General features: G+C 42.2%; 1 protein-coding gene and 1 pseudogene across 1 annotated transcript; both read right to left on the minus strand.

Moving 5' to 3' along the window:
- Positions 1–2,047: 2,047 nt before the first annotated feature.
- On the minus strand, positions 2,048–7,615 carry LOC123343948 (parvalbumin, thymic CPV3). The gene is made up of 5 exons (XM_044979561.1): positions 7,499–7,615; positions 6,755–6,822; positions 6,176–6,308; positions 5,604–5,713; positions 2,048–2,160 (listed from the first exon to the last, which is right to left on the minus strand). The coding sequence occupies exons 2-5, from the start codon at positions 6,813–6,815 to the stop codon at positions 2,135–2,137; spliced, it is 330 nt and encodes a 109-aa protein (XP_044835496.1). The 5' UTR covers positions 6,816–6,822; positions 7,499–7,615; the 3' UTR covers positions 2,048–2,134.
- Positions 7,616–18,855: 11,240 nt separating this feature from the next.
- LOC123344654 lies at positions 18,856–22,076 on the minus strand (annotated as a pseudogene).
- Positions 22,077–27,267: the final 5,191 nt, after the last annotated feature.

A 27,267-nucleotide genomic window follows, 5' to 3' on the forward strand; every position in this document is an offset into this window, starting at 1 on the left:
ATGACTTTGCTTGTACGATACTGTGCTCCCAAAGGAAGAAGAGATTAGATGGGTGGGAGAAAGAGGGACACTGGAAAACTACATTATATTTGAATTTGTATTAGTACTGCTGGTTTAGGACATTGTGAATGAGATGACTCCAGAAAAAAACCTTCATGCGGTACAAGGAAAAGCTTAATTTGTGTAAAAGTTTGTGTTTCAGTGTGAAATGCATTGAAACCATTGGGATTTTTTCCAGTATATTACTTTAGATTGGCAACATACTGCTTGGAGGGAAGATAGTATGTGTGTGGCCCAAAACAACATCGCAATAATAGTAAGTAGAAGTGCTTGTAAATTGGATTAATTGAATACAGTTTCTGAGATTTTGCTGCCGTAAGATGTATATAGCTCCCTCTCCTTCAAAGATTCTGTATTTCCTTCCTCTGCAACAACTGATTACGCTCCAACCAGCATTTCCTGCACTATATTTGGTATTGGTAATGTCATCAACCATTGCAGACATTGGGGGCTGGGGGTGGAATCCTGAACTCAAGTCTTCGCAGTAAAGGAGAGAACAGATTTGCAAATACAGTAGCTGGTTCTAAAATATAAACAAATACGTAATTTTAAAATGGATTCTTTCGTCAGCCCCACTCATACATCCCCTTTTAAGTTGCTGAGGTCAGCCTCCAGTGAGGCTTCAGAGATATGACTGTGGATAGAATTTGGTTCCTAGTCTATTACTCATTTTGAATGTTAGGCATTTTGAGTAGACAAGACAAAGGTTTACAGTTTGAAGAAAAAGGTGCCATGCCCAGCCAGATGAGTTGTGAAAGTCAATGAGTCATCAGATATACTCCATCTAATGCATCTGGCCTGTTTTCCTAATGAATGGATGATTATTTGTTCATAAAAGTATTTCTCCAGCAGTGCATAAAATAACAGGCTTGGGGGAGGGCATTTTTCTGACACTGCAGGCACAGACTGGAAGTCTCTTGTGATTGGTATGCAGGAGCCCTGAGCCATGTCAGCAGTAATTCCCCATAGATTCCTCCACACATTCAGACATCCTCCCCGAAGAAAGCTAAAGGCCAGCCACCAGTGGGGAGGCACAGGAGCACTACGTCCTTAGAGTAAAAGGGTCTAGGGAGTTCAATCTGGGCTTCTATGAGCTTGTCTACACTTACAGCGCTGCCTATGCTGACAGGAGAGCTTATTCTGTTGGCATAGGTACTCCACCTCCTCAAGACCTCCCATTGACATAACACTTGACTTTCCACAGCCCTGAGCGACGTAGTTATGCCAACATAAGTTTGTAGTATACACCAGGGCTATACCTGAGGGATTTTCTCACAAATCTGTGGTTAGAGGAGGGCCATTTGCCTTCTCTACGATTTTGAAGACTCCATGATATGACAACTTCTCTGCAGCTTCAAGTATGTGTAGGTTTTCTTCTGATTTTGTCCCTTCCTCAGGAGAGCATAGTCCTGAGCCTAAATTACTAAGACAAAATCAAGCTGTTATCTCCTATTTGGATAGTTTATTGTCCTTATCAAGGGTTTACATGGTATTGTGACACCCCCATTCTGAAGCTCTTTCTTAGGCAAAAGTCCATGAATGTTTTTTAATTGGAAGTCAGGCAGAGATTTCTTTCCCCCATGTCCTCCTGAGTAAAAGCTGCAGGACTTAGTCTTTGACAGTCAACAGTTTGGTTGAAAATTTGGGCTTGACACAACAAGAGAACTTCCATTGACTTCAACAGAAGGGCTGCCCATGGAGGACTGGTGGGGGAGTGGGAATCAGTATCTTTCAGAGATTAACTCTTTTAGTTTAAGAATTCACACACGTTTCAGTGTGGTGGTCAGAAAGATCAAGCACAGGCAGCAGCATGTGATGAGAAATTTATTGGATAATTTTAAGGGCAGTATCTGCTGAAATGTGTTCCTAGAACATGGTAAAATGGTCCACATTATCAAAAATCATTATTAACTGGTGCTTTGGTACCTCATTAGAGCAGCAAACAAATAACAGACACTGTGAAGATTAATAAATAAACAAGGGGACTCCATGATTTACAGAGTTTTAGCGTATCATCTCCTGCAGATTCATCCCCCCTTCCCTTTCTGTTTCTTTCTCTGTTGCCTTCAGTCCTTCAGGAGTGCACCATTTCCTGGAATTCTACCAAAGAACAATGGAGAAGTAACAGTAGCATTAATAAAAACAATACATTGAAAAAAACTGGACACTACAGCCTTATCACGAGCTTTGCAACTGAAAAGAGCATAAAACAATCAAGTGAAAGAAGCCTAGACGGGAAGTAAAAATATAGAAGAAATATATAAGTTTTTGGACAAGCCTCCTGATTGTTATAAAGTAGGTTTCTCCTCCATCTCAGACTAACTGACAAGCATCATCCTGAGTCATGCAATTTTGGGACCATAGTCACCAGTACTGGGGTTTATTACCTAAATTATTTCTCTCAGATTAACGTGTCCAAGAAAACAGTCATGAAAATTTTCCCTCTATTGTTTGCTGCTTATTATAGAACCTCATGAGGTTCACTATTTTATGGGCCTTTTGGACTACTTGGGGGGTTCACCAGACTAATTTCACAACCCCATTCAGGGCCGGCTCCAGACCCCAGCGTGCCAAGCGTGCGCTTGGGGCGGTGTCCCACGGGAGGGCGGCAGGCAGCTTCGGTGCACCTCCCGCAGGCATGCCTGCGGAGGGTCCGCTGGTCCTGCAGCTCCGGTGGAGCATCCGCAGGCATGCCTGCGGGAGGTCCACCGGAGCTGCGGGACCAGCGGACCCTCCGCAGGCACGTCTGCAGGAGGTCCACCGGAGCCGCGGGACCGGCGACTGCCAGAGTGCCCCCTGCGGCGTGCCGCCCTGCTTGGGGCGGCGCAAATCCTAGAGCCGCCCCGACCCCATTTTCCTGTAGTTTAAACCCACATCTTTTTCCCAAGGTTGATTTCATTTTTAAAAGAAACACACATTTTCCTACCTCAAGGAAAATGTGTGTTATGTATTAGAGCCACCAAGAGCTAGGCTGGAACAACTGAATGTCTTCTTTGTGGTGTTTATATTATGTTAATATTGTTCCCAATTCCCACTGCCCCTCTTTTTCATAATCTCTTCTAAATGAAGAAGGAACCCAATAATATGTTAGTTTGAATTAACATCTGAAGCCATGATGTTTGAGTGGGTTTTAAATAAAGCAAAATAAGTTCAGCCATCTCCTATTTTTTAATTGACTTTTTTAGTTTATTTAGAGCAAGATATTGGGCCTACATAGAAACATGGCAGCTTTTAGAACCTTGCAGGCCCTTAGATTCTGTGGGACAGAATATTCCCTCAATCCTACCCACATGGGAGTAGATAAATTATTCATGAAATCCCATGAGTTTACCCGTGCACATTTTCTGTGGTACTAGCTTTCATTCCCTCTAGGGCAGGGGTGGGCAAACTTAGGGCCTGAGGGCCACATTGGGAAATAGAAATTGTATGTCAGGCCATGAATGCTCACAACATTGGTGTTGGGGCATGGGAGGGGATGAGAGCTTTGGTTGGGGGTGTGGGCTCTGGGGTAGGGTAAGGATGAGGATTTTGGGGTGTAGGAGGGTCCTCTGGGCTGGGACCGAGGGTTTTGGAGGACAGGAGGGGGATCATGGCTGGGCAGGGGTGTGGGAAGGGGTGCAGGTTCCAGCTGGGGGTGTGGGCTCTGGGGTGGGGCTCGAGATGAGAGGTTTGGGGTGCAGGAGGGTCCTCCAGGCTGAGATTGAGGGGTTTAGAGAGCTGAGGCAAGAGGTTGGGGTGTGGGGAGAGGCTCAGGGGTGCAGGCTCCCAGTGATGCTTACCTCAAGCAGCTCCTGGAAGCAGTGGCGTGTCCCTTCTCCGGCTCCTTCTCAGGAAGGTGTGGCCAGGTGGCTCTGCACGATGCCCCATCCGCAGGCACCGCCCTTGCAGCTTCCATTGGAGTGCCGGAGGGGGCCATTGGAGAGGGTAGGAGCCACACTGGGACCTTGCTGCTGCTTCTGGGAGCCGCGTGGTGTGGCCCCTGACCCTGTGTCCTGGCTGGAGCGCCGGAGTGGGTCTGAGCCACGTGGTGCAGTCCCTGACCTTGCGCCCTGGCTGCAGCACCGGAGCAGGGCCGAGCCATGTGATGCAGCCCCCGACCCAGCACCCTGGCGGAAGCGCCGGAGCAGGGCAAGCCCCCTACCCCACTCCCTAGCGGGAGCTCGTGGGATGGCTTAAAATGGCTTGTGGGCCAGATCTGGCCCGCAGGCCATAGTTTGTCCACCCCTGCTCTAGGGGAAGGAACAGGAGAGTTGTGGCCCTCCCATCATGCAGCAGCCTGGGGAACCTGCACACAGGGATATTCCTTTCATGTTGCTCTCTAGGGCCCCTTCTCTATGACAGCCTGGCCCCTTCTTCAGCCAAGCTGCCATTGGCTGCCTGTCCACTTTGTGCACCACCTGTCCCAGAAGGGGACTAGAAGACACAGAACCTGGACATGTGGAAGTTACTGCTGCACTGGGCATTAAATCAGACTGGAATCTCCAGGTGTTGGGGCAAGATGCTACTGCCTAGGGCAGCGATTCTCAGACTGTGGGTTGGGACACCAGGTGGGTCATGACTCCATTTTAGTGGGGTCGCCAAGGCTGGCATTAGACTTGCTGGGGCCAAAGCCAAAGCCTGAGAGCCTCAGCGTGGGTGGTGGGGCTTAGGTTACAGGCCCCTGACCTGGGGCTGAAGCCCTGGGGCTTGGGCTTTGGTCCCCCTGCCCGGGGTGGTGAGGCTTGGGCTTTGGCAGGACTTGGGTGGGCTCAGGTTTTGGTCCCCGCTCCTGGGGTCATGTAGTAATTTCTGTTGTCAGAAGGGGTCACGGTGCAATGCAGTTTGAGAACGCCTGGTCTAGGGTGATCATTCCCCCAGGTCGGACCCCATCCTCACCCAGACACTACCTGAAATCCACAGCATCCAAACCCCACACATAGAGGACCTTTTGTGGGATCTGGGGAAGGGAGATGATGCTACTTGATCATCTCTGCCCTCCTATTACACTCACCCTGCATTGCTTCTGTGCAAAGCAGACAATGGTTCAAATACTTTTCTCAGTTAAACTTTTGCAAATCTGGAATAATTTCACTGACATTAATGGAGTTATTGCTGGTGTATGCTAGTGTAAATGAGCCCACTTGTATGTGATACTGTGGTGATCCTGCCATTGTCTGAGTCTTCCTCTCATAGGTTTTACATTAGTGTAACTCCACTAATACTGTCACTCCTGATTTACACCAGTTTAAATGAGAAGAGAATCATCCCACTATTCTGAACATAGAATTCCCATTGAAGTAAACAGGAGTTTTGAGTGATCAGTAATTATTAGGTTCCATAGGATGTGTGGTCTGATATTTTCAGTCTGCTCCTGCTCAAGGGATTTCAAAGATGGGTCTCCAACATCATGGCCTGATTCTCCCCTCACACATGTTGTAAATCAAGGGTGACTTCACAGAAGTCAGTGGAATCACACTGATGTGAAACCAGTATAAGTGAGAGAAGAACGAGGCCCCATAATCACATTCTCCTGCACATTATTCAATATGTAAATAACTTCATACCTTCAACCCCAATTTTGCCATCCCCATCATGATCTGCAGCTGCCAAAAAAGTCTTGGTTTCTGAAGAAGTTAATACTCTGGCTCCACACTCAAACCGCTGGAGGAAATACCTAGAGGAAAATATACTTTGGGTGTGATTATCATGGAAGACAATTCTTTTTATGCCAGGTGCATTATCAAGCTGATCAGTTTCTATAAACAGATTATCTACACCTTTTTGCCAAGTCATCCAAACAGAGTGTGCATTGTTTTGGGAGTTAAAGCTTTATTTCATACATTCCTGCTTGATAAGTGCAGTCCGGGCATGTCTGACTGTACACTTTGCCAAAGCACAGCCCTAGGGAATGACATTTTTCTGTACCTACTCTCTCCTTTATTGCTAGTTTTTAGACTGTATTGCTTTCTCTCTAAAGATTCCCATAGGACATCATTCAAAATCAGTACAAGGATTTACCATACTTACATTCAGCATGACCTGCCCTCAGCTTCAACAGAGGAAGGTTTAGGACACAGAGTAATGCTGACCTCTGTGAAAGTCTCTTACTAGTCAAAGAAACAACAAAAACTCTTACTTGAGCTCATCTTCCTCAATAAAGTCGCTTTGATCATTGTCTAAGAGCCGGAAGATATCCTTGATCTGACTGCTGCTCTTTTTGGACATTCCGCTGATCTGAAAGAATTTTTTGTGGCTGAAGGAATCGGGGGCTGGAGACAAACAATAAAAGCCAGGATGACCCAAGTCACTTCAGTTAGCACTCCTGTCTTAGCTTCAAATCCTGAACAGTCTGATCATGTTACTTTGAGATTTTAATTTTATTGTTTAGAGTAAACAGTAGTAAAATAGAAAGGGCTGCCAATACAAGAAGCTCTAGGTGCCCTGACAATTTAATTAATCTTACAACATAATAAATGAGCATCTGGAAACATTAAAAAAAATCATATGTGGATAACGTATAAACTCAGCCCACCATCAGCCTTAGTTGTGAACAGTAACAAATTAACTCAGCCAGCCACTAAGTCAGACAACAAACAATCTCTTTTCCATGGTGAACTCTCTGGAAACATATTTTTAGTATTCCTTGAAGCCTGAATTAAATTTGTTACATATTTTACTGAATAACAGATTTATGTTTCCCTATAGATTTTCTTACCTTGGCAGTCCCTAAGGGCAGCAGCAATATCAGAAGGGCTGAGGATGTCAGTGATGCTCATTTTAAACCTGGTTAAAAAAAATTAAAATGTATTGCAGACAGGTACAAGTGAATTGCAAACACATACACAAGTAAACATGTGCCTCCAGTAAACTTGTTTGTTTAGAGTTTTATAATAGACCATTTTTTAATTAAATATTGTAACAGGAGTATTTTAAGGGAAGAGACGCTAACTGGTAAACACTGAGAAGTGAGCTTTAGCTCACGAAAGCTCATGCTAAAATAAATTTGTTAGTCTTTAAGGTGCCACAAGTACTCCTGTTTTTTTTACTGAAACTACTGTTACTTAATTTTTTTTATATCCCTATTTTAATCAATTTGCTTGCATGAACATCATTTTAAGTTGGTGACACATTTTTATCTGTTACCTACTCAATATTTAGGCGGGTCAGACAGATTTAAACTCTCCATGTAATAGTTAAAGTAACCTAACCACTAGTTTGTTGGAATGTGTGGCATTTAGCAATACACAGTAATAGGGCATGCAGAAGAAAAAGGAAAGAAGTTTTTTTTCCTCCACCAGCAAGCCTGAAAAAGAAAACAAAAACTGGAACTTATCTACATAAGCTCCATCTGTATACAACCTCCAGAGATAAAACTGAACATCTTACACTATGAGCTACTGTACTTGCTACTGCTCATCCTTGCACAGATCTGCTCTTTAATCTCTAGCTGGCTGCTCACCTTTTTGATTTTCCCAAGTAGGTGAAGAAAAAATAGCTGAAGAGATATGAGACAAAACAGTAGTGTTGTTTGGCTTGCCAGCCTGTCTTATATAGGATTCAAAAGGTGACAATAACCACTACTTAGGTTACCTTGTCATGGATCAAATACTCGACTTGAGACTGAGCTCAAATTTCCTGCCTAACTAAATAACCTTTTTTTTTCTATTTATATTGTAAGAGAATACAAACAAGAGCAGCAAATTTTTAATAAATCCACATATGTGCTTAATTAAATTTTCAACTCTGCTATCAAGACATAGTCTATAAACTCCAAGGACTTGGGGTTTCCAAATAGCATCCAGATTTTAAAGTCGCACGCTGGAGGGTGACTCCAACAGTCAGATGCTTAGAAAAGAAAAGCCAGTTTGGTTTCTCTAAGTCTGTTGACTCTGGGGAGGCTCAGAGGAAGTGAGAGATGAAAGATCTGAAGTGATGTGTCAGTCTGACAAAGATAACTTGTTATTAAGATAGGGGAAAGGAAGACGTCCTTTGGGATGATCTTTCTACAGCAAGCTTGATTTTTCACATGTCTGAGCCATTTCCTAAATTACAGTGCTATCCCTGGAACGGGACAGAGGGGAGACTGAAACCATCCATGAGAGCAAAAGCCAGCTAAATGAGGGTAAAAGTAAACAGGTTAGTTTTGTTATCCATTTCTTCCTTGCAAGACAGGATGTCCATATGTAAGTCATTTTAAATACATGGAATAGATAACAGAAGTATTTTACAAATGACAGATTGGAATTTAGTGTGGTTATAGACCTATAGAAAAAACAACACAAGGGATTTCCTTAAAGTGAAATTAGAATTGCAGGCACATAGTGGTGGTTTGAGTCCATATTAACTTTCAAGAACATTAGAGTTGAAAAGAAATCTCTCGAATGTTAGAAAACCTGGAACTGCAGAGTTCAGGTTACACTTCTCAAGCAAGATTCTGCTCATGTGATTAAGGATTATTCATGTGAGCAAGGGTTGCAGGATGAAGACCACAGTAAAAGCACTTGAACTGTTAGTTTGTATGTACAGATGTGTCAGGTTTTAGTACAGTAATTCATTTATGCATATATTATCCTCTTGAAGTGCATGCATTGCTCTTGTTAGTATTGGTAGGAATTGCTTAACATGCTGAGCAGAGAATATCTCACAGGAGACAAAAATCATACATTATATATAATTACATATAAGTCTAGGCTTGATTCTCATCTTATATTTGTGTAAATGTCAGTGGATTTACTAGTGATCTACATAGTATTAGTCAGAGGAGTATCAGGCCAGAGTAATTGCACCATAATTTTTGTGTACCTCAATTTGGAATCAAGAAACCTAAAGTGTTCTCAATATAAAAAAGTAATAATAATTTAATAGTCATTTCCTTTATTTATTGCCACACATTTTGTAAGAAGTCTTAAATCACTAATAATTAGACACTTGCTTTAAATGCCTCTTTGATTTTGCACAATTAGTAACAAAATAAGATCTATCGGCTTGAATAGGGGCAGTTGATGTGAAATGACCTAAGTCCCATTTCCACCAGCTGAGAGATCTGGCCCAAAGTAGCTACTCAAATATTGTTGGATAGGGATTAATTGCATTGTTTTCACAAACAGGATCAATTCTATACACCATGGCTAGAATATGAACAATTGCACTGTAGGCTAAATCCTGAAAGCTTTACTCAATCCATATTCAGCGAAAATTCCCCTTGAGGTCAGTGAGAATATTGCCTCAATAAGGACTAAGTAAAACTGAATATAGACTTCAGGATTCATCTCCATAAACAGGGTCTCATATGAACTATACCAAATACTGAATGCTGTCAGCAGGCTCTTTTCCTGTCTCTGGTCAGCTGGAAAGCTATTCATAGTAATCATGGCTCACACTTTGAAACATGGGCCAGATCCTCAGTTGGTTCAAATCAGTGTATTTCAAATGATTTTAACGGAGTTGTGCTGATTTGCACCATTTGGAGATCTGGTCCCATGGCTTTTCATGGTCCTCCTATCCATCCTTTCAGCTCAGTATTTCATACTCATGTTCGTCTTCCATTTAAAATTTGTTATAGTCAGTCAATCAAAGGAAGCTGGGACTGATGTACTATGTATTTTGTGCAGCTTTTTACCCATAAATTGTCCCTTTCCCTTTCAGGAGGTTTTGCATCCTCTTCTAAATGTTGTATTTTAGATCCTCTTATGTCTTTTCAAGATCATGTGAAGTCTCACATTATAACTTCCTTGCTGAGTTTCCTTCTCTTCATGTACTAATGGGTTGCTTCTGAAGTCTTGTTTGGATCTATTTCAGCACCCAGCATTTTCTTGCTAGAATTTACACTGTATGTTTTAATCTTCTAGGGTGTTGCCATTGACTCCAGTGGGGCCAGTATTTGATCCCTGGACTTTATTGTGGGCTTCCTTTGTTTCCACTTGGATTCCTTGTATGCTGCTTGCTGAACTCTTTTATTCTTAAGCATTTGGTTTGCCAGTTGATACTAATTTGCAAGGAAAAGAAAATATAAATTGTATTGAAGACAACATCAAGACCAAGGCTATTATGGAAGACCTGACAACATCTGGAAGACTGCCTGTGTTCTGCCAGCTACCAAATCAAACATTCTCCCCTCCCCACCTTTACACTGAATTATGTCATGTAACTAGTGTAAAAAATCAACCAAATCTATTTTAATGCTGCAGTTAGCAAAAACACTACACTGGTGGATTAAATTTCTTAGGGAGACCACCACATAGACATTTGCTTGTACAACATCCATGTTCAACTCCACATTTAAGGACAAAAAATTCAAAGGACTGTGCCTGACTGTCTCGTAAACTCTGCCACTTAGAGAACACAACATTTAAAAACCATTCACCCCCAGCAAAATATTCATAAGCAGTAAAGTAATTGAAATGAGTGCACAGTACAGTAAAAAATATAAAAGTAGGGCAATGGCTAACATAGAGTGACTTCAACAATTAAAGATGGGGTTCTGTGAAGTCTGAAATTCAACACTGAGACCAAATGTGATGCTAATCCTGGCTGAAAGATGGGTTACAAACATCTAAAAGAGCTGAATTTCAGAATGAAGTTGATGTCACTGTATAGTGATACAGGCAGAAATCTAGAGTTACTGGTATTTATTTATTTATTAATGACACTCTTCATTTGCTTCCCCTCCATTACAGTTAGAATGAAATCATCATGGAGGAGTGTATCATATGAAGAGAGATTTTAGTTAAATAAGTTACTCTACAATACCTGAATATGTTGTTTTTCAGATGATCTGATATCTCTTTCTCTTCACCCAACTGCTTACATTTTAGTAGTGTAAGGTGTTTATAAAAATGAACTAAACCCAGAGGACAAAGGGAGATATTTTATAAAAATAATGGTGCAGTCAGTATACAAGTATAGAGTGGACATATGACACTTTCAATAATGAAACCATCTCTGAGCAATCAGCAATTTACATTAGCTAAGGATCTGGCCCTAGAGCAGTGAATTCTGTTTTCAAAAGTGCTTTGCCAGTTTTCTTATTAAGTCCAGAAAACGACTAAAGAAATGTTAGTTGTTTCCTTTTGCTTAATAGGAATATTTCAAACCCCCATTGGATTGTTTTTCTGGAGAGTTACCTGGTACATAACTTTCCCTCCACATTTGTTTTACTGTCTGCACCCATTTAAACACAGTGCTTTTGGGAAGACACTGCTTTTTTGGCTTCAAAATTTCAGAATTAAATTGAAAAGTGCAATTCAGACAAATACGAAGCAATTCATATTGTGAAGTTCTAACCATGAAATGAATCTGCTTGCAGTATAGACTAAATGAAAGTATTAAAGCATATCTAGATAAAATATTTACAGAGCTAGTTCCTAATCTAATTCCACTAACTTCTTCCATAAGCATAGGGGAACTTGCATTACACTAAAACACTGACACTCTGCAGGCTGTTCCTTTACTCTTTGTCTTCTGTTTGTTATAAGCTACATAGAATTAATTAACAAGTGACAGCCAGCTAGGACATTAACACCAGCAGATGCAAGAGAAGCTTCAACAGCAGTCTCAGGTGAGACTAGAGAAGTGTTAATTTGAGACCGACTACAATAGTGTAAATGGATGCGCTAACATCCGTTCTAAAAACCAGACAACTCCATCTTCCAACTCCACTCATGTCAGAGGAGGTGCTGTGGTATCATCATCCTCAATAAGAGGCTCTCCCTTTTGTCACGAGGAGTTAGCAGCTGAACAGTCCATAGGGCCTGGTCCTCATTTACACTAAAGCCTTATACACAACTCTGGCAGTGTAACTAATAGTGGATGTAACTGTAACTTATAGTGTGAAGGGTCCATAGTGTAAATGAGACTCATGCCCTACAATGAACCAAGTCATTATATGTCACTTCTAGTGCTCTCCCTGGGCATCCATTTCCATTATAAGGAAATAAATACGCAGTCCCATCCAGGCAGTTTCCAAAAGCCTCTACATCAGGTGGGATTTGGTACTTGGCATGGACCCTCAAGGAAATAGTGCAGAGATGTTTTGGGAATAAACTATTTTATGTTCGATTTTTTTTTTCTGCTATGACCACTATGACAATGCGCTGAAAAATCAAACAGGTGAAATCTTAGTCCTACAGGTGTCAATAGCAAAACTTCTATTGACTAGAATGTGGTCAGGATATCAGCCAGAGTTTTGGGTGGGAGTTCAGGGTGTGTGACAAATGGAGGATATACCCTGAAGAGTTGAAATGTCTGGAGCTAAAGAATGAAGTTTATTTCTCTCCTACTGTCCTCTGGTAAGAATGAGGGTTATGTACTTTCCCATTCCTAGAAAAGAAGAAATTTTTGTATAAAATACAATAGCAGAATAAATACTGTCATGAACTTCAGCAGAATTATTTCCTAAATATTTTAGTCCAAAGTGCTTTTTCATTTAAAAAGCTGAAGCAATATAAGAAACCATCTCTACGTCTATGCTAACATTTGATATGTTCTATGATTATCATTAAACAAATTGTCTAGTGTCACCGTGACCTAGTAATACTATCTTCTGACCCTGACACTACGCATGATGGTTTAAGATGTTGTGGTTGCTGTCAGCTACACAATCAGGTAGTGTGATCTTTGCATTCCTGCATTATTCATGTTTTCCCTGTACTTCAACCATAATTTTGCCATAAAGATTAAAAGATGTTTAAGAGCCTGGTCGCTGCCTTTTAGTATATGTAATAAATATGAAGAGAACTACAGTACATTGTTTCTAGTTGCTTCTGCAGGGGACCAAATAGTTCCATCTCACAATGATCAACAATATAAAGAGCAGTGGTAAATAAAAGAAATGCCGCTGCAGTAGTTCCAGCTATTTCCTTATTAACTGATCAGTCCTGCTCCCACTGAAATAACTGGCAAAAATCCTGTTGTCTGCAGTGAGACCAGGCTCAGATCCTAAATGATGTATAATGTAAAAAAATACCTTGTATTTATATAGTGACCAATGTCATAAGTAATCACCCAGAGCACTGACAAAAATCGCTTGGCTAACAGATGTGGTCTCCTAATAAATGTGGAGCAAAACAGTGCTCAGTTATGGCTCCAATTCAGCAAAGCACTTAAGCACTTGCTTAACTTTAAGCATGTGCTGAAGTGCCAGTGAAATTAAAGTTAAGTACATGCTTAAGTTCTTTGCTGAATAGGAATGCATTTACACATGTTTTAAGTGCTTTGCTGAATCAGGGCCTCTGGCCCCAATATTACAATTTATTCTGTCCACATAGACCCCAGCACCCATGCAGAGCCCCCTTAATTTTAATGGGCCTCCTTGTGTATGTAGGAGCCTGCTCATGCAGAATTCCTTTCAGGTGTGGGGCCTATGGGGCTAATTTGAGATGCACTCTTAAGGCAGCAATTGGCAGCTTTCAGAACAAAGAGAGACAGCAAGATCATCTTTGTAAAAAAACAAATCAAATGTTTTCTCTACTAACTGCTCAGCAATATGGTTAAAATAAGGAAAGGTCTGAACACTGCTCTATAGCTCTTCTTTGCTCTTCTTAACTTTCTGGAATGATCACTAAAGCTGATATTGGACCTGTCGTCATCCCATTCCATTAAGAACTGAAAATTGTAAGTGATGAAACTGTCTCAGATTGTTATATAGCTAGCAGGATAATCTGTGTGGAAATAAATGTAAATAGTTAAGCAATGGAACTGTCTGCCTAGAAGTGATAGCACAGGATTGGAAGTCAGGAGTTCTACTCCCAGTTCTGTTGCTGTTTCACTGTGTGGCCCTTTTACAGGTTACGTCATGTGTCTGTGCCTTAGTTACCCTGGCTGTAGAATGGGGGTTGTAATACAGGAGCATTGTGAGGTGTTCAAATGTTGGTAAAGCTCTGTGAGATCTTCAGAGAATAACTGCTGGGTACTAGAGGCATAAATTATAATAATGACTGAGATATAGGGCATATCCTGGAGATTAATGATAGCATGGAAAGAGCTGTTGGCCCTGTGATTTGTCTATAGCCTTTGATCCCTAGGAGATACCAACACTTCAGTTATATTACTCTGCTGAGGTGCAATGGAATAATGCACATAAATTTGTGACAGAGATGCTGTTTCAATGTACAGGAAAATTCTAAAATATTAGGGTCTGATCCAGTGTCCACTGAAATCAATGGAAGGACGCCCATTGACTTTTATGGGCATTGGATCACCCATTTAATGCCTTATACATTAGCCAATCAGATGATGATCTCCCAACATTCTATTATTTCTAATCATTTTCCTCTTTCTCCACAATGTATGATGATAAGCTCTTGTGATGCTCCAATGCCCTCTTTATCAGCAACATATTTTTGATATTAAAGCCCTGATTCCGCAAACACTTCTGCACATGTCTAACTTTGTTGCCGAGGCAAGGTGGGTGAGGTAATATATTTTATTGGACCAACTTCTGTTGGTGAAAGAGACACATTTTTGAGCTACACAGAGATGGTCTTGGAAAGATACTGATAGTGTCACAGCACAATACAAGGTGGAACTGATTGTTTAGCATAAGTAGACAACTTTGTTACCGTGAATATTCCCACAATGGGACTGATCACAGTGGTAAAGTAAAGCATGTGCATAAGTGTTTGCAGAAACAGTGCCTAAGTAAAGAGAGTGCAAATGTGAAATGACTTTTTGAAGTGAAAAGATGTATTTAGAAGTAACCATCATGCTGAAATGTAATGATCCATATGGTCAACGGGTACGGTAAAAGAAAAAAGTGGTTCCAAATAAACACTGTATACAAATTCAGCAAAAGATCTATTATGTTTGAATTAGCTATCCATCAGGGTTTGTATATGGCCACCATCACCCTAGCATCTGAGTGTCTCTCATGAAGAAGAACAGCCACAATGGTATCTCTCTTTCTTGCCTCATGGTAAAGAGCAGGCTTGATTTTTTTTCCTCTTGCCTGTGCAACCTTAATTTGGCCCCCTTGTGCGTACGATTAATTATATAACCACATACTATTTTTCCCCCACAGGATCCCTGCCTCATTCAGTTCACAGGCAGGATGGTGCTCAATTAATGAGAAGCTATTCAATATTTTGTTTTCTCCTTGATGTTCAATGTGTGGCCCATGCCGTATTTACTGCACGAGTCCAACTCTGCTCTGAAGACAGAATTATTAATTTCCTCATGGTCTTTTCTGTAGCATTCACCACTATAGCATCTGAGTGCTTCACAAATATTAATACATTTATTTTCACAACATCCCTGTGAGATATTATTATCCACACTTTACACCCACACCCTAGCTTCTTGTCATTTCTGTTTTCCCTCCCCTCTTCTTCTTTCCCCACCCAACTTGTTCCCAGTCCCGGTCTCCTTGCCCAGCTATTCCCTTTCTTCCTCCCTGGCTCACTGTCCGTTCTCAGTCCCTTCCTACCTAATGGTTCCCAGTCCCTACGACTCCCCCGCCCCCCTCTGTCTGTTTCTTTCCCTGGTTTCCAGTCCCAGTCTCCTTGCCCAGCCAGGTTGTCTGCCCCAATCCAGCTCCCAGGGTCAGTCTCCCCTCCAGTTTCCTTCTCCCTCCTGCTAGCCTCCAGGTTCAGTCCCTGCCCCCGGCCCGAGACACCTTGTCCCAATCTTCTCTACCCCAGGTTCAGCTCTTGTCCTCTCTGTATTTGAATGCAGCAGCTGCATGGGCTCAACAAAAGGAGTTTTGAAAGCACAGGAAGGAAAGTCTCTCTCCGTTCAGTTCTGGTGCTTGGACCTAGCATGGTCCACAGCAGACCAGAGTTCAATTGCAAGGAAAGTCCTGCTCACCCCCCTGCGGCCTTGCTGCACATGTGTGAACTGCACAATTTTTCAAAGGCTTATAATTTGGCCAAATTTGGGTAGATTTTAATAGTTATAGCAAAAGACATAGTCTTGACTTGAGGGCCACCTCCTGCCAAATTTCAAGTCCCTGCTCAAAAGTACGGGGGCGGCAGGGCTTCTCAAAGAAAAGGTCACCAGAATTTTTTAACAAGGGCAAAACAATGTATTTTTTCCTACCCTCATTCTTGGAAACAGCTGAACTGTTTCGGCTGAAATTTTTCAGAAAAATTCAGCCTGAAGCAGACACCTGGCACGGAAAATTTCAGCCCAAACAATAAGTTAAAAGCAACTGAACACAGGGTCTTATAAGTGGAAGTGTTGGACAACCTTAAAATAGGTGGTGCTACAGCTACTAGCCCCCGTAGCCCAGAGAGAGAGAGAGAAAATGAAGGTATTATTGCCCCTTCTAATTTCCTGTGACAAGTAACGTGGCTCTGAGAGTTTTCGTATTAGGCTAGAAGATGCACGTATCATTTGATTCTATTAATCACAGTAACCAGTTCTGAAGACAATTCCCCTTAGCATACTTGGGAGGGTGGTTTGTTACCTGAGGGGAGTCAATACATAGTAGTCATCAACAGTCCTCCCTCTAATTTTTCCCACCCATGTGCGGAATGAATTTTGTTATGTGCACCAATATGCACCAGGTCCGGATTGGATCGGGCTTGGCTGCCTTGGCCGCAGCTGGGTCTAGGGCCGGTCGGGGCTAGGCTGCTCCAGCCACAGCTGAGTTCAGGCCAGGGTAGGGGCACCCCAGATGGTCCGGGCACTGCAGCAGAGTTGGGGCCAGGGGAGGGGCACCCCATCCCCGGGCAGGTTCTCTGAGCGCCTGCGCAGCGGTAAGAAGGTTGCTGCGCAACTGCACAGCTTACAGGGAATTTAGGATGTCAGTATATGACATCTCGGCTACGACCATGGCAAAATAGCATATTCTACAACACTCATCCTGGAAGAATTTGTATTAAAGTAGATAATACCTGTAGGGAGACCTGGGTGGCTTAAGTGGTGCATAGGCCTTGTGCTCTCTGTCTGTAGAAGACTGAATTTCACCCAGAAAAAGCAATTAATAAGCAGAGATGGACGTGTAGGATACTAGTGTGATTCTTATTCAGAGTGCGTCAAACAAGCCAAAAAATGTTTTAACTTCTGTTAAGTGAAACAAGAGTGCCATCAGGTGGGCATGCAGGTGGGTTATTTCCCAGAGAACCCACAAGGCATCTCATGGTTTATGTTTATTGCTATAGAAGGGGTAATCATAATTCAGACTGGATTCAGTTAATCTTATGTTAAAAGAAATGAATAACTTGTTTAGGGCCAGATCCTACCATCGCTGTAGACTCTATAAGATGCACCTCTATAAGATGTAGAGACCTCTGTTTGCTTGTAATCTTATTCAGTGTGTAAAATAACTGAAAAATGTAATCATCTGAGTAAGGCCCTACCAAATTCTTGGCCATGAAAAACATATCATGGATCGTGAAATCTGGTCTCCCCTGTGAAATCTGGTCTTTTGTGTACTTTACCCTGTACTGTACAGATTTTAGGGGGGAGACCAGCATTTCTCAAACTGGGGGTCCCAAAACAAAAGGGAGTTGTGGGGGAGGGTTGCAAGGTTATTGTAAGGGGGTAACAGTATTGCCACCCTTAGTTCTGCACTCCCTTCTAGCTGGGTAGCCAGAGAGTGGTGGCTGCTGACCAGGCACCAAGGAAGGCAGCGTCCCACCAACAGCAGCACAGAAATAAGAGTGGCAATACCATATCATGCATCCTTACTTCTGTGCTGCTGCTGGCGGCAGCAATGCCTTTCCAGCTGGGCTCCTGGCCAGCAGCTGCTGCTTTCTGGCCACCCAGCTCTGAAGACAGCGCTGCTGCTAACAGCAGCGCAGAAGTAAGGGTGGCAATTCTGCAACCTCCCTACAATAACCTTGCAACCCTCCCACAACTCCCTTTTGGATCATGACCCCTACAGTTACAACACCATGAAATTTCAGATTTAAATATGTGAAATCATGAAATTTACGACTTTAAAAATCCTATGACCATGAAATTGACCAAAATGGACCCTGCATTTGGTAGGGCTCTAAACTCATTGATCATTAATCCACCTTTTACTTATTTATGTATAAATTCTATCACTGCCACTTACATTATCTAGATTGGGTAGCCGGGGCTTTTTATCAAACCACTTAAGGCAAATGCTAGTTAGGTATACAAGTGGCACCTGCCTTTTTGACTTCATGGACATTCATTAAAAATTAGATTGGCATTTGTGAATATTGAAGATAAATTGCCCCCAGAGACATTCAATATTTCACAGTTGTTTAATATTTTTAAAGGCACCTACTGAAAACAAAGCACAGAGTTCAAAGTTATTTTGATTAGCATAATGAGTTCCATCTGAGTCTCCCAGTGATGTAGAGTCTTTTAATTATGACATGAGACACTAAAGTTCAAGTAGGGCGTTGTGGGTTACACATTTTCCAGCAACGAGAAACAATATATTAGCAACTGTTGGTGCCATTTCATGGGAAAAATGTATAAACCAATAGTGGACTTGCAATAAGAAAGATTGTGTACAGTACAATTAGCCTGGTCTTAATCTTGAATGCTTGTTAAGGTTTAACCAGGGGTCATGGGGCTGTCCTTTCAGGCCTTACTCAGAGACCACACCACTTCAGGTCTCCTTCATCACCACTGTGTTTTATTGTTTTGTTCCAGCAGGCCTCCGCCTGTAGTGCTATTTACAAGCCCCAGCCAGCTCCCCCATTTGCTTTTGGGGAAGTGAACACAGCTAGCAGCAGCAGCCAGCCCTGTCTATCTCTGCCTTCCTTAAGGCTCTCAGTGCTCCCTTCCAGGGTCTTCCTTCCTATTCCCAACTGCTGGAATGGCTTCCCCATCTAATTAGCCCCTGAGCTGTAGCTGTACTCTGTTAATTGACTTCCCAGTTAGGTCTCAATTAACCTATACTGGTGGTGATTGAGGGATAGGATGCTGAGTCAGCTCTTGGCTCAGCACACTCTGTCTCAAAGGGCCTGTAATTCAAGGGAAAAAACAACAACTGGGGTTTATTAGGTTGGTGTCATAAAAGTGTCTTGCCAATGTTTAAATAATTACATGAGAACTTAATTATATTTCCTCTGAAATATCAGTGCTAAACTGACCCTGTGATACATTGATAAAGCTGATGGCTTAAACCAAAGAGAAGTATTAGAAGTGTCCTTGTCTCTACATTTCAGAAGCCAAAATCACTGTGACAAAATAGTGCGGTTGTTTTTGCACGGGTATAAATTAGGGTCCCAATCCTGGAAAAAATATATGCACATGAGTAACTTTAACTTTATGCACGTGAGAAGTCTTCCTGAGTTGAATGGGACTAATCATGGACATAAAGTTACTTTCATACATAAGTGTGTGCAGGATGCAAAAATGTACATTACTAATCTTAGTTGTCTATATTATAGAGCCCCAGTCCAGTAAGAAGATCTGCTCACATGGATCCCTGCAATTGCATTAAGCCACATTGAAGTAAATGGGGGTCTGCATATGTGCTCAAGGATCTACTCTCAACCATGCCACTCAGCAAAGTCTTTGAATTGCACTGTGACACTGTGAGGCATCCTTAGATACTTTCATCACTCTAGCTCTTACACACCAAGTATCATATGTGATTTGTTGCTATAAAGTACCTCTACATTTTTTATTAAATAAATAAATTCTTTCAAGCTGCTGTCCCCAACCATGATTAATAATTACATGCAGAAAAATTCAACTGTAGGAGGAAATAATTTTAATATTTTCTCTTTACTGCTTTTTCATATTTACATTCAGTTAATTTTTTAAAACTAAATCAAATTTTTCTCCAGGATTTAGGATTAAGTCAGTGGCTTACCCAATAATGGAGCCCATTGTATCTTTCAGGAAATTGTTATATCTGGACAAATTGAAATTAAGGAATGGGGTTTTCCCCATCTCCCTATATAGATTATTTTCAAGATGTAGCACTATTCAAAGGGGATTATTTTCTCATAATTAAAACCATAATAACTGAGAAACTGAGACGTGTTTTTTTTAGAAGTTTAATATCAGGGAGGGGATAGTGGTTAAGGTTTGACCCCTGTAATGGTAATGAAGTAAGTGGTGTGAACACATTTAACACTCCCATTGCCTAATCCAGGGTGACCATTTTATAATGAGATCCTTACCATACACTTCAATTTTATCATCTCCATCACTGTCAACTGCTGCCAGGGAAGCCTTGGTCTTGGCAGCAGTCAAAGTTCTGATACTTGTGGAGAAATTCTGCAGGAAGAGCCTGTCAAAAAATGAGAGGACAAACCAGTGAGATGTGCACAGAGCAGAACGGACTTAATATGTGTTATTGTTTGTGGACCTCTAACCCTGTGCTCAGGATTGTACAAAACATAGAGGAAAACACCATGCCTGAAAACCTGGCCCTATTGAAGTCTATAGCAAAATTCCCATTGAATTCAGTTGGAACAGGATTTTACATGTCTGGCTGAGAAGATTACCATGCAATGATAAAAAAAGAAGTGAAACTTAATTACAAATGTGTTTTAGGGGAGGAAGAGGCTATTTGCATCGAAGTATGAAAAGTCCTCAGCTGAAATCCTGGCTCCATTGAATTCAATGGCAAAATTCCCATTGACTTCAGGGGGTCAGGTTATCATCCCTGGAAATGTAGACTGATGATATGACCAGTAACAATTTGGCCATCCTAACTTTTATTTCAAAATGAGATTCATATGATTAGCTTCTTTAAGATTAGGGATGTAAGAAGTCTATAGCCATTAGAATTTAGAGCACAAAAGCCAAACTCCAGCAGAACTTGCTGTTTTTCAATCTTTTCAAAGCCTGTTAGTTAGCCTCATACAAACAGGGGCGGCTCCAGGCCCCAGCACGCCAAGCGCGTGCTTGGGGCAGCATGCCGTGCGGGGCGCTCTGCCAGTCGCCGGGAGGGCGGCAGGCGGCTCCGGTGGACCTCCCGCAGGCGTGCCATGTAACTGACTTGTCCTTGTGCTCCACGCTTTTGGAACTTCCTATTGTTCTCTTCTTGCAGTGGACACTAGGCAATAAAATAAGCCAGGAACCCAAGTGTTTTTTCTTAAATATTTTTCTTGTGGTTTTCAGCCCAAACACAAATGGCAAAAAGTGAGTAATTACAACCTAGGTTTCAAAAACACAGATCAGAATAAGTCTATTTCTAATCCCATGCTGCAGTGCATTTTGTGAAGGTGAAGGCTGAACTTGTTTGTAGTGTTTTGATCCACTTACTTCAGCTCATCTTCCTCAATGAAGCCACTCCTATCAAGGGCAAGGATTCCAAAGACTCTGGCCAGCTGTTCTTGGACTTGGAGTTCAGACCCACTTTGATGACAAAGGTTTTGTAATCAAAGGAATCTACGGTTGAGGGAGGTCAGCGAGAGAGGATAGAGAAGAGAGGTTAGAGATTAGAAACCTGAAAAGACGCCTCAGTTTTTTCCATTTGTTATATTCACCAAACTGCAAAGAGGCTGTTTTGCTCCTCAGCACAATGAAGCTCCTCTCAATAACTCTTTGATTTTCTTAGTCTATTTCAGATGAGCTGAACATTTCAGTCATTGATCTCTCTTAAGCCTAGGGAGAAAAGCTAATGACTCTGGGCTCATTCCTGCAGAGATTTACATGTGTGAGTATTTAAATCACTCATATAAGTAATTTTCACTGAACCCAGTGGGTGAAATCCTGACCCAGTTGAAGTCAATGGGAGTTTTATCACCAACTTCACCGAGGCCAGAATTTCCTCCCTTGGGACTATTTTTCTGCTAAAAGTGACTCACATGCATAAGTGTTGGGGGAATCAGACCCTAGGCCGAGTACAGGTTAAAACTCACGTGTATTCTACCTCCTTGCCTTACTGGGGGGAGAATACAGGTAGAAATGTAAACAAATGTGGAGCGATAACCTTGTCATGGACACTAGAAATGGTAAAGCATGTTAGGTTATTTCAGGCTATCCGGTTGCCTTTTCTGTTTCTACTGGAACTGAGTGATTGGATGGCAGGGAAAGGGGAATTTGAAAGGCAAAGAGAAAAGGCAGGAGGCTTTTAAAAGGCAGGCATTACTGCGGCAGCTCGGTAGGCCAGCAGCAATTTCAGCATCGTTCAGGATACCAGTGAGAGCCATGTCAAAGTGACAGGGAAGAGGAAAACAAACTAAGCCGGTGCTAATATAAACGATGATGATGGGCAAGTACAGGCTGTTGGAGAGCTTAGTATGAGAGATGTCTGCAGGTCCAGCAATGGCCAACCGAGCCATTGAATGGTGATCTTGGCATATTGGCCACTGCCACTGCCAGATGGGGACATGTCCTTAGAGCTGCAGGAGGCAACAGCAACACAGGCCACAGTCTTGCCTGGGGGAGGTGTTCCTCTGAAGCACTGAATGTGGTTCTTTCCTTTAGCAAGTTCTTTCATTTGGCCACATGTTTTTCATCATAGGTTATAGTGGATTCTCTTCAGTTGATCCTTCAGGTTGATGATGCCAGCACAAAACCAAACACCCTGTAAAAACTACAGCTTTGGAGGTTCAGTTTGAGATACACAGTTATATCCAAGTAGGTTTTTTTGAATGGGTGGGTGTGAGGCCTGGGGGGAAAATCTCCACCACCACCAACAAAAACCAAAACCCCAAAACAACAAGCAAAAAGCTCAGCTCACCCTGTTGTTGGATTTTTCCCAAGCTGAGAGGAGAAGGAGGCAGAAAAATAGTAGTGCTCTTTGCTTGATTTTTTGCTTGGCAGAGACCTTGACATATATAGGCTTTAGTTTAGACTGTCAGACCTTTCATAGAAGTCGTAGAACCGTGCCAGGGCTCAGATGTCAAAGGGGAGGAGATACTATAGCTGCTAGCTAATCAGATTGATATTTATATCATAGAGGATTGTACATGGTGTTTTAGACAATATGATAAGGTTTAGAGCCATACAAGGTAAACCCACTCAAGTTATTGGTACCTAATGTTAGCAAAGTAAGTGATTTTTTTTTTAGTTATGGATGAAAAAGGTTTTAACAACTTGATATTGCTTAGGCTACAGTTACTGAAATATATGCCTGCACCGCTAGACTTTGAAGTCTTAGGGCCTCATCCCACTAGCCTTTATGTATGGAATGGTTCTCCTGTTAGTAGTCCTACTGACTTAAGCGAGGCTGCTCATGCGAGTAAAGTTTGTGTGTAAAGTGCATATAGCATTTTTCCTTCTAAAGAATCCCAAAGTGCTTTTTAACAAGCTAGCTACAGAGTTCAGTTAATCTGCTACTGAAATGTCATTTTGATTGTAAGTTCTTCGGGGGAAGAAACTTTGCTTTTTCATTTCTGTAAAGCTCAGTGCAAACTCATTGCATCATATACACTTTAAATAATAAGAAGTATGATAAATGTAACCCCTGCTGGGGGTGGCATGTGTCAGTTATTTAATGGCGCGCAGGAATATACAGCAGTTTAAGAAAGGGAGTGACAATAATTTGATGCTTGGGAAGAGCCGGTAAAATAAAGACTGACAGTTATCTGTTATCCCATGAAGTTGCCCCCTCAACCTCTTTCTAAAATAGCATGCATCAAAGACAGAGACAGAAACTTCACCTTACATTTATCAGCTTGTGTTGGTTACCTCTGCAGTGCTGTTTAAATTTAAAAGAGGAGCTAATTGTATAATTCTAAAACCGTGTTATGTGGCAAACTAAGCATCCTAGAAACAAAGATATGGGGGCTCTGTAGTATCAGTTTAATACTGAATATGCCCTTTCTCAGGTATCTTGTCCTGAACTGGCAGGAGGGATGAATTTGATGAACGAATCAGTCTTCCCTGTCTCTAACTTCCATAATCCTAGTATTGTCTATTTGCAGCTCCTGTTAACAGTAATTGGAATTACACATGTGCTCAGGGAAGAGCTGGGGTAATGGCAGGTGTTGGTTATCATTCAAGAAGGAACTCACTGTACCACTTCTGTCTGGAATTCACGCTACGCAGGAGCTGTGAGTACCCCTAGATCTGGCAGCTGAGTTCTAGTCCAACAATTCTCAACCAGGAGTCCGGGGTCCCCTGGGGGGCTGCGAGAAGGTTTCAGGGGGGGCCACCAAGCAGGATTGGCATTAGACTTGCTTGAGCCCAGGGTGGAAAGTTGAAGCCCCACCATGTGGGGCAGAAGCCTGGGCTCCCGAGTCCCACCTACCGGGACTGAAGCCGAAGCTGGAGCAACTTAGCTTTGCGGTGCCCCCTGTGGCGTGGGGCCCTGGGCAGTTGCCCTGATTGCTACCCCCTGAAGCCTGCCCTGGCTTTTAATCTACTGGATATGCAGAAAAACAGTTGTTGTGGCACGGGTGGGCCATGAAATTTGTATAGTATATTGAGGGGACTTCAGAAAGAAAAAAGTTGAGAACCCCTGTCAGCACTAGAACCTTTGTTATTTAGGGATTGTAAATGAAACTAAAAGCCAAATGTGATGTAAATCTGCAAATTTTTCTTGACTCCCACTGGCTTTGTTTGTTTTTTAAAAAAGAAGTATTTGCTAATAAAACGTGTAATGATGTTTGATGAGACAAGGTTGGTGATTAACTCCAGTTGTCCTGTAGGTGGCACCAGAGGCAGTCAAGTCCAACTGTCACACAAACTCTCTGGAGAACATTTGTGCTAAATAAGAGCTGAAGAACCTCAGAACTGCATTTCTAAAATATGCCAAAAGTGTCTAGAAAAAATAATATGAGAGTAAACAAAATAAAACCATTTTGTATGATTTGGGCAGTACATACAGAGCTTAATTTGTGCCGGGGTTTGCCAGGGCTGAGCCCTGGCACCTCTAGGCTTGTTAGTTCATAGCCCCAGCACCTCTGGGTTTGCCATGTCTGTTATGAAAGTAAAAAAATTGCACCTCTTTCATTGCAAATTAAGCCCTAAGTACACAGGGGATGCATAGTTTTCAAATTGTAATAATTCAGCATTGAGAATACAAAGTGGACTAGAGGATTTAGATTGAAAAGAAAAAAGTCCCATCTTCCTCCCCCCCACAAGTTTACAAAATGACCAGCCAGTCTCCTTTCTTCAAGATACTGAAGATGCTCTAGGAGGTGTACAGGTCAGTCCGAAGGAGATCACTGGAAGCAGGAGGCTGATTCGTTTTAGAAGCCCATTAGTTAGTACCAGCAGTTCTAGTGCCTCCTGGGAGGTCTTCAGAAGGCTTCTATCTGATTAAACAGTGTTCTCCCTTCAGAAGGCAGACATTCCTACCCCCTGAATCTGGCCTGGGTTCCCCCATGGATGCTGTCAGGGTTGTCATAACCAGCCTGAAAGGCCACGGGAGCAGCAATACCTTCAGACTCCTAATAGGAGTAACTGTCTAAGGGCATCTACTGGGCTCCCAAGTGGTAATGTAACTGCCATGATGTGTGGATTATCTCCACTGGGCCTTGATACAGTCCTTCTGTACCTACAGCAACTCCTCCTTTTCCTGCTACCCAGGGTGTGGTACACCGCGAGAAGAAAATCCTGAGCTGTGTGGAGTAGCCATTTCCCATTGATTACAAATAGGCTACCAGTAACCCTAAATTGTTCTTATGCAACCTCTGTGTGCTTGCAAGTAAAATAATTTGGAATTAGAAATACAGAGGGTTTTATAAAATTTGAAACATTAAATTAGTCCCAATTCCACAGGTTCTGCTTATTAAAATGTTTAACATATGTAAACAAGCATGAAAACACTTCTGTAAGGTCTGTCTCCATTCAAAGAATTAATATTCAAACAAGATGTATCTATTTCAGTAGCTCATTTCAGGAAATGAATCCAACCCTCTGATACTTCTTCCCCCTCTCTGTTTGTATGAAGAGATCCAGGCCTCTGTGACACTGCTACATCATCACTTTTTCACATGGTCAGGCTGATGATGCAAAGAAGAAACTGTACCACTCTGGGTGTGAGTGTGGAATGGATGTTCTCAGATCCTCTTTCTATTTCTCTTCTTCTCTTCTCCTCAGCTCAACACTTTAGCATTATTTCCCCTCTCTTCTTATTTGAGATGAGCCCCAGGCAAAATGCCACCAAATGTTATGGGTACTGGAGATCCAAACCTGGATCTGACTTTTTCAAACAGCCCCTGGCTGGGATTTTCCAAGGAGCCTGAGGGAGTTGGACACCCAACTCCCACTGAATTTCAATGGGACTTGGACCCCTAGCTCCCTTACACTTATTTGAAAAGCCTGGCCCCCAAATTGTGGATTGAGAGGAAGAACAGTTCAGTGGACATTAGCTGGAGCCCTGGGTTCAAATCCCTTCTCCACCACAGACTTCCTGTGTGACCTTGGGCAAGTCACTTAGTCTCCCTGTGCTTCTGTTCCCCATCTGTAAACTAGGGATAATAGCACTTCCGTACTTCCCAGAGGTGTGGTGAGGGATTACAGATGAAGGTGCTCAGCTAGCATGGTAACAACAGGGACCACATAAGTACCTAGGGGTATGTCTATACTGGAGCTGGAGGTGTAATTTCCAGCTCAGGGAGACACACCTGTGATATCTCTGATTGATCCAGTGCAGTAAAAATAGAGTGTAGACCTAGCAGTGGGAGGAGCTAGCTGCCCCAAATATGATGCCGTCCAAGACACTAGGGACATACTCAGGATAGCTAGCCCCTTCTGCTCTCTCACTGCTGGAGCTCCGCTTTATTTTAGCATGCTGGTTCAGTCAGAGTTAGTGTGAGTATGCCTCCTCAAGCTGGAATTCACATCTCCAGACTAGATCCTGTACTTTGAGGTGTGTGAAATCCAGATCTGTCATCTCTATCTTGCGGCCCACTTTTGCTTCTTATTTGATAAAATATAAAGGCCATGGTTTTATTTCCTTTATCCTGGAACTCACAGAAAGGTGTCTTAGGCAGTGGTATGGCCTGATTCCAAAGGCTGAGAACAGGCTACCAGTGTGTTATGCAGCATGTGGATTGATCCTTTCTGGTTTTGTGACAGATAAACAATTAAAAATAGACTGAGAAAAGGCACTGCTAAAAATGTATCTAAGAATTAAAAAATCTCAATTTATTATGCTATATATTTAATGCATATTCTTTTCAATAAGGTTCACTTCTGTGTTCCTCCCAAATGAATAAACATAGGACCTGAACCTGCAGTTTTTACTCAGACAAAATTGCCATTGAGTTGGAGACACCAGGTCCTTCTTCCTTTCTCCCCAATTGTCCTTCCAGCAGCAGTCTGCTGTCCAATGAGCCCTGGCTGAGGAAGGCTTTCAGGACTGGGGAACTGTTTTATATTTCAGAAGGAATAAGTTTTATAAGGGAAATGTTGAGTATGTTGTTTAAGAAGATAAGAAACATTTTT

This window comes from Mauremys mutica, chromosome 11, assembly GCF_020497125.1.
Source record: "Mauremys mutica isolate MM-2020 ecotype Southern chromosome 11, ASM2049712v1, whole genome shotgun sequence".
In the NCBI taxonomy this organism is placed as follows: Eukaryota; Metazoa; Chordata; order Testudines; family Geoemydidae; genus Mauremys; species Mauremys mutica.